The sequence below is a fragment of the Quercus suber genome, unplaced genomic scaffold (genome assembly GCF_002906115.3).
Source record: "Quercus suber isolate HL8 unplaced genomic scaffold, Cork oak 2.0 scaffold_300, whole genome shotgun sequence".
NCBI lineage: Eukaryota > Viridiplantae > Streptophyta > Magnoliopsida > Fagales > Fagaceae > Quercus > Quercus suber.
The window spans coordinates 790,463-798,156 of NW_027069756.1; the positions used below are offsets into that span (position 1 = coordinate 790,463).

At 41.4% G+C, this 7,694-nt stretch overlaps 1 protein-coding gene across 1 annotated transcript in view; it reads right to left on the minus strand.

The window, feature by feature from the left end:
• The window catches only part of LOC112031867 (senescence-induced receptor-like serine/threonine-protein kinase), a 30,294-nt gene that overhangs the window by 15,144 nt on the left and 7,456 nt on the right, over nt 1–7,694 (minus strand). Inside the window, exons 2-4 of the mRNA XM_065782395.1 lie at nt 5,238–5,799; nt 1,434–1,596; nt 1,101–1,282 (exon numbers count right to left, since the gene is read on the minus strand). Coding sequence (XP_065638467.1) covers nt 1,101–1,282; nt 1,434–1,596; nt 5,238–5,799 — 907 coding nt within the window. The remainder of the gene's footprint in view (nt 1–1,100; nt 1,283–1,433; nt 1,597–5,237; nt 5,800–7,694) is intronic.

Sequence of the window (7,694 nt, forward strand, 5' to 3'; positions counted from 1 at the left end):
AGAAAAATTGAAGTGGTAGACAGAGCCAAGGTGTTGCATGGTCCTCGGACCCAAGCCTATGGTAAAACTACACACACCTTTATATCTAATATTTATAGAAAAATTGAAGTGGTAGACAGAGCCAAGGTGTTGCATGGTCTCGGACCCAAGCCTATGGTAAAACTACACACACCTTATATCTAATACTTACAGAAAAATTGAAGTGGTAGACAGAGCCAAGGTGAATGCATGGTGCCTGAGCCAAGTTATAGTGGTAAAACTCACACACACCATTATATCTAATATTTATAGAAAAATTGAAGTGGTAAACAGAGCCAAGGTGTTGCATGGTCCTCGGACCCAAGCCTATGGTAAACTACACACACCATTATATCTGACACCAGACAGAACTAGGTATTGTATGGTCCTCGACTCGAACCCATAAAGAAAATATTCAAAAAAAAAAAAACCAAAGCGTTACGTAGAGTCAAGCTATAGAACGATCTTACATTTACATTTGAAAGATAACAGATGGCTTCATGAGGCTAACTCCAGAATAGAATACGAATATTGAGCAGAATACAATAGTAAGGTAAACAAAGGAGAATGTCTCAGATGGAAGCAAAGTATAATGTGTTCAGTTCAAACGAAAAGTATACAATTCCTTGCAACGCCACTGAGGCAAGAAACAAAATGAGATAGAAAAAGAAGATCAAAGAGAAAATAAACAAGTTGTTCTATGTCGTATGCTAGCCTCCTCAACTCGGTAGGCAAATTAAGTCAGTTTGTAAATCAAAAAGCTTTGGCCAAGGCCTAATGGCTTGGCTTCGAAAGGTCCCCGGAGGACTTGCCACGCCTTAAGGTATTTCTGACCTCGGTTACAACGTCCCCAACGCTCTTTGGGCTCAACCTCCTCGGATGGTTGATCAGTTAACGGTGCATCCTTGGCGGTCTTATCGTGACTTTCAACCGGTGGTAACGAGGATCCCTCCTCGGGAGCAGCAGATGCAACCTCGCGAATGGCAATAGGGAAATATACCCTGTCCTCCCTTCTAAGATCAGATGAAATATCAACCCCTGCTTGGTTGAGGGCTTCATGCCAGGTTTGAGAACAATAATGCCTGCACACTGCAGGAACTTGAGCCCGAAGAATGGCTTCAGTCTTGGCCACCCCTTTTGCGAAAGCATCCTCCTCTGCCTTTTCCATAGAGCGCTCAGCGTCTATTTTCGCAAATACCGCCTCATCTTTGGCTCTCACAGCCTCGTCTCTGGCATACTCGGCAACACCTTTTTCATGGATCGCCTGGTCAAATTTGCCTTCATATAGGTAATGTCCTCTTTGGCCTTCTGTAATTGACCCTCAGCATCTTGCAAGCGGTTAGTTTGATCCTCAGCTTGCTTCCTGACCACGGCTAGGTCAGAGACAGCAGTATCCCTGGCCTTCCCATGTCTGCCAGATCCTCGGTCGCCTTTTTTAGGTCGGCCTCAGATCTCTTAAGAGTATTGGCAGCCTCCAAGAATTTGTCGCGCTCTTGCGCTAAGGCATGGCTATGGTCCTCAACCTCATCGCCCAACCTGAAAAGGGCCTGGATAGCCTGCCAGTAAAAACAAGCAGCTCTGTAAACAGAAAGAAAATACTAAGCGACAAAATTTTTAGTAAAATGAATAGGTACCGAGGGACCTACCATGCCTAAATATTTCTTAAGGTCGAGGACAACCTCTACCCCACTCATTTTCTCTAACTCGGCCATATCAGTGGAAAGAAGAAGAGATTTCTCTAGGGCCTCGGCCACGAGAGCCCCCTCGTCTCCTTGAGACTCTCGTATCGACGCGTTATCCAGGGCTGATCATGGAGCATGGCAGCAGGCAGCCATGCTTGGGCCTGGGGCTGCTGGGAGGTCTTCTTGCTCTTCCTTTGGTCACCGAGCTTCAATTGCTTTGGAGGCCTGCGAGTCCTTCCCTCCTCGGGCGAAGAATGGGATTTGCTCCCATCCATTGGCTCTTCCCTTAGAAAGTCTTTTCCTTTTCGGGTCAGGGGACTCAATAGGAGGGGCTGTTATTGTAGGAACGGAGGACGACCTGGTTTGAATGGTTAGAATCTGAGGCTGAGGTGCTGGGGCCGGGGCTGCGACTCCCCTGGTACATCCTTCTTGGAACCGCCTTCGAGCAGGTCAAGAAGATTAGTCTGGGGCTGTCTTTTTAAACCCATCTCGGCCTGAGTGCCAACTCTTAAGGACTGAAGATCGGCTTCGGACAAGTGAGGGTCTCCTAGGTCACCGGGAGGATCCTCGGACTGACCAACTAAGTCAAACACACTATATTCGTCCTCGGAGGAACTCAGTTCAACCACCTCCCTCGCTTTCTTTGATGGTCCTCTCTCGGCCACCGTTACTTGCCGGGATGAGGAGGGACCTGATAGCGGAATGCCTTCAGGTATATAAGACCCCTCCGTAAAAGCAAAACCGCTCTCTACCACGGTAATCTGCGTAAGCCGAGGGTCACGAGCTCTAATTACGTGCTGTGGAACTGGGAATGACGTCTGAGCTGGGTCGCACCCGAGGATTTATGAGCAGCTCTGACTTGATTATCAAGTTCGTTCAAGAAGAGGTCCGACCTGAGAACGGTTTCCAAATCCGCTTTGTTAACCAGGTGGAAATGACGTGCAAAAGCGTGTGGGTCTGCGAAAAGAAAAGCGAAATTCCTATGGTTAATCAACCAAATCGAGTATACAGGTATAGAACTTGAAAATGCTGAGACCTAAATTATCTTGTATTTTGAAAGCCCTACCTGGCTCCCCCTCTACCGTTGGGCAATGAAAGCCGTCGTGCCACTCTCCCGACACTATGAGGAAATCTTGGTTCAACCCCCTATTGGAGTCAGGAAGACACTGGATAAGACGAACCCTATCATCCTTGTCTTCATATAATATGTCTTACCCTTCAGGTGATGAAGGTTGTAACACCAGTTCACATCGTGGTGAGTCAGTCTCAGCCCCATTTTCTCATTCAGGGCATCTACACACCCTAATACCCTAAATACATTCACGGCACACTGAGTAGGGGCCAGGCGAAAATGCCTAAGGTAATTGAGGGTCACCGGTCTCATAGGTATTCTCATCCCTCCTTCTACGAAAGCAACTATCGGATCACAACTTCACCCTCTCTCCTCCTAAGACAACTAAAAGTTCCAAAAGAGAAAAGGAAGAGTGAAATGAAGGAAACTTGGGGTCGCCAAAGAAAAAGAAGACTTACAGAAATGTGACGATACTCTTCAGATAGTGTGCAAGTCGAACCAGATTCAAACTATATGCATCAATAATTGTAAGCGCGAAAATGATGAAGCCAGGCGGTTCAAACAGGTATTTATACTCCCTCTTAGGTTCCCCAAATGTAACCGCTTGCTCACAAAAGCAAAAGATCATGCCATCGAAAGTGGGAAACGTGGTGCCGCCAAAATTTAATGTGGGCGCCCATTAAGTTTTGAAACGCTAAAAACGCGCATCGGGCAGTCAAATAGCCGCCAATATCAGAGCAAACCGAAGCGGGGCAATTTGTCCAATGGACTAGCAGGTATCAAAACCCTCCTCCCCGTCCGAGGGGACGTGCAGTAGAGTTTTGAGGGGCTATTGTGGGGCCCGTGGGCCTGATAGCCCCAGCCCACCATGTAGCAAGCCCAAGGCCCATGCCGAGGAGCACAGGCTATTCAGGGCTGAGGTGAGGGAAGCCTTTCCTTCCCAACCCACACCGAGGACCACCTTGTCCTCGGCCTGACGAAGGTGATTTTGGGGAGAGACTAACCCCAAAGTAAGCTGTCATTCTCACATTTAATGCATTCAACTAACTCCCCCTGGCCGCATTAATGGGGAGGTAACCCCTTGGCAGGATAACGTTGATCAGAGTGAACTGCTTAAGTACCGATAAGGCCTCTGATGGGACGGACAGCCAGAAAAGAGGGCGAATAGATGATCGACAGATGGAAGGAGGGGATAGGAAGATGAAAACTATAAAAGAAAAGTTAGTAAAGTAAAAGGAGGGGGGGGGAAGAAAGAGAGAACAATAAGGCCTCTTAGCTTTTTTCCTTTTTATAAGAGGGTTCATGCTTGGTGATCGACGGCCAGCACCTAAACCTTTCACCCCACTCTCTATAAATGTATTGTTTGGGCTTATTGGGCCAAAAACCCATCATTCAGGGTCAATCCAAACTGAGTCCCTACATATACACTTAGATTAGATTAGAATAGAATTTTATCTCAGATTAAAAAGAAAAGTAAAATAAATAAATAAATAAAAGAGTCATTGATACTTATATGTTTTCATGAACATATGCCCTAAATACTCTTGAAATCAAGAAAATATGTAAGGTAAAAAACTAAATTTAGATGCATAAAGTGTTTGGGAGTCTAAAGAGAAAGGGTTTGAGTTGCGGGGTTAGTAGTACGTATATTGTAATTATATATATATATATATATATATTAAAAAAAGCTTTCCTATATATATAGTCAATTTAGTAAAAATTAAACAAAATAACAAAATTTTATTAAAAAATCTAACATAGGTATTTTTTTTAACTATGGAGGTCCCCCCCCCCCCCCCCCCAATCATCACCTTTTTTTGTTCAGAAAAAATGCTATGAATTTTGTGGTAAAAATTTTGGGACATATTCTATCTCTGTCATTCATTAATATATATTTTCTCTTAATTTTTATTATTATAATATTTCTCTTATATTATATTGCATAGGATGAGGCATATTAAAGTGACATAACTTGTCTTCTAGAAAAATTTTCTAGCTCCACCACTCTACAAGGAGAGAAATTATAAAATTTTCATGATGGATCACATTATTTATCCACTATTCTCCTAAAAGATTCTCACATATTTAAAATTGCTGAATTAGAAAAAAAAAATTTTAAACCGACACTAGCTACCGACTTAACAATTTTAAACATGTGAAAATTTTTTAGTAAAATAGTAGACAAGAGACGTGATCCACCATGGAAACTGTATAATTTCTCTTGCGATAGAGTGTTTTAGCCAACAATAAATAAATAGAAGCCAAAGATAGAGAAGGAGGAAGGAAGAACGAAGATCAGAAGAATTTTCAAATTGTGTTAAGTGACTTTTTGTGGGTAGAGAACAAATTGAATATTTTTAAAAGTTTTGATATAGTTAGCTTTGAGCTAAACCTCAGGTATAGTTTTTGAACTTTGACGTTTTAAGTAAAAAGAAAATCAAAGAACAAAATTGTAACTGATTTACCTGATAAAGTCTTCTAGATAACCTGTGGTTGTGCCCAGGTCATATCGCCAGCCATTTTTTAACTTTCCAAAGTTAAATGGATAAAGGGACTTGTCCGAAGGACGTAACTCCAAGGCAGAAATAAAAGGTATTCCAGACCCAGTGTTTATGAAACATATGTATATGATGTCTGACGTGGGAACATGAATCACATCGAAAAGCCTCGCAGTTTCTGCTTCATCGGGATCGAGTTCCAATGTGTACACAAAATCAACCCCGACATACACGTCGAACCTTGGAGTTTTATTCTTGTTGTCATAATTTCCATAATAAAAAATAAAATTAATGAGATAATTACTATTTTTGCCTTGTTCAGGTTTCAAAGTGTAACAATTCTTTTTTCCTTGCGGAAAGCTTCTCAGATTTGCTATTTGCCGCCCATAATCATGATTTGAATATTGGTCCTCAGGGGATATGTTGGAATTTGTCCCAGTATCTATAAAATCCGTATCTGACCTGTAAAATATACCAGTGCCCTCATCCGCGTAATCTTTGGTTGCCCCACAATCAATGCTTATGAATCCTAGATATATAATGCCAAAAAAGAGAGATATATAAATTTAGAACACACCAACCAATATGGAAAAGTCAAGAAGAATTTGAGTTTGAAATTAAATATCATAGTTACACTTAACGTCATTCTCTCTTTTAGAGTCACTTTATTTTCTTAAAATGATAAAGTGATTTTCGGGTTGTCATTTGTATTTTGGTTTCTGCTACACGTGTTTCGATAGATAAGAAAAGAAACAAGCAACATTTACATATATGTTCTCCTTGAATACGTATTACAGAGGTCCAAGGACAAAAACAACACTGTACGTAGTGTGTAGGGCCAGGCACATACTTTTAATCAATATTTTCAAGGAAAGGGGGAGGGGAGCTATAAAATAAATAACAAGTCTGTAGGCACATAAAGTGACTGCACTTTTTGTGTTGTGGCTGGTTCCAATGAAGTGAGTGTGTGATAGGGAATTAGTAATTTTTATTTTTTTTATTTTAGTGAAAAATTCAATGTATATATAGTAAAGCTTTCTAATTTTTGAAAAAATTGAAGGAAAATACATGATAAGAAACTACTCATATTCTGCTACGTAATGGAATCTTTCCCTCTCTTTCTCTCTCTTTCTTTCTCTCTCTAAAAAATTAACTATATATGTTTTGTTATGATAGTTGTTGCAATGTATAATACACAAATTACATTATGTTGATGCATGAGTTTGGCTTACCTATAGTACTTTTTTAACTGAAATATTCTTTTGTTTTAATAAGAAACTGTCACATCACTTACTAACAAAATAAAATGTGAAGATTAAACTCACTACCACTTATTATTATATATTTAAAATAAAAAGAAATGTCTAGTTAAAAAAAGGCGAAAATGCACTTTTGGTCCCTACATTTTGGGCCTATTCTCAATTTAGTCCCTAAATTGATTTAGCTCCTAGGTCAGTCCCTGATGTGGGGCCCGTGGGCCTGATAGCCCCAGCCCACCATGTAGCAAGCCCAAGGCCCATGCCGAGGAGCACAGGCTATTCAGGGCTGAGGTGAGGGAAAGCCTTTCCTTCCCAACCCACACCGAGGACCACCTTGTCCTCGGCCTGACGAAGGTGATTTTGGGGAGAGACTAACCCCAAAGTAAGCTGTCATTCTCACATTTAATGCATTCAACTAACTCCCTCTGGCCGCATTAATGGGGAGGTAACCCCTTGGCAGGATAACGTTGATCAGAGTGACCTGCTTAAGTACCGATAAGGCCTCTGATGGGACGGACGGCCAGAAAAGAGGGCGAATAGATGATCGACAGATGGAAGGAGGGGATAGGAAGATGAAAACTATAAAAGAAAAATTAGTAAAGTAGAAGGGGGGGGGAAGAAAGAGAGAACAATAAGGCCTCCTCGGCCACAGGCCGAGGAGCATCCCTCGCTTGGTAAAGAAACTCTTAGCTTTTTTCCTTTTTATAAGAGGGTTCATGCTTGGTAATCGACGGCCAGCACCTAAACCTTTCATCCCACTCTCTATAAATGTATTGTTTGGGCTTATTGGGCCAAAAACCCATCATTTAGGGTCAATCCAAACTGAGTCCCTACAATTGGCGCCGTCTGTGGGGAGGATTAGGGTGCTGGCCGGCGCACCAGGTAAGTGTTCTAAGTTCTGAGTGTTCGTTTTACATTAGGTTGAAAAAGATAAGTGTTCTAAGTTCTGAGTGTTCGTTTTACATTAGGTTGAAAAAGATAAGTGTTCTAAGTTCTGAGTGTTCGTTTTACATTAGGTTGAACAAGATAAGTGTTCTAAGTTCTGAGTATTTGTTTTACAGTAAGTTAAAAGAAAATAATATAATAATAAAAAAAAAAGTATATGGAAGATTTGGCAGTAAAAAAAAAAAAAAAAAAAAAAAAAAAACAAAAAAACAAACATCTA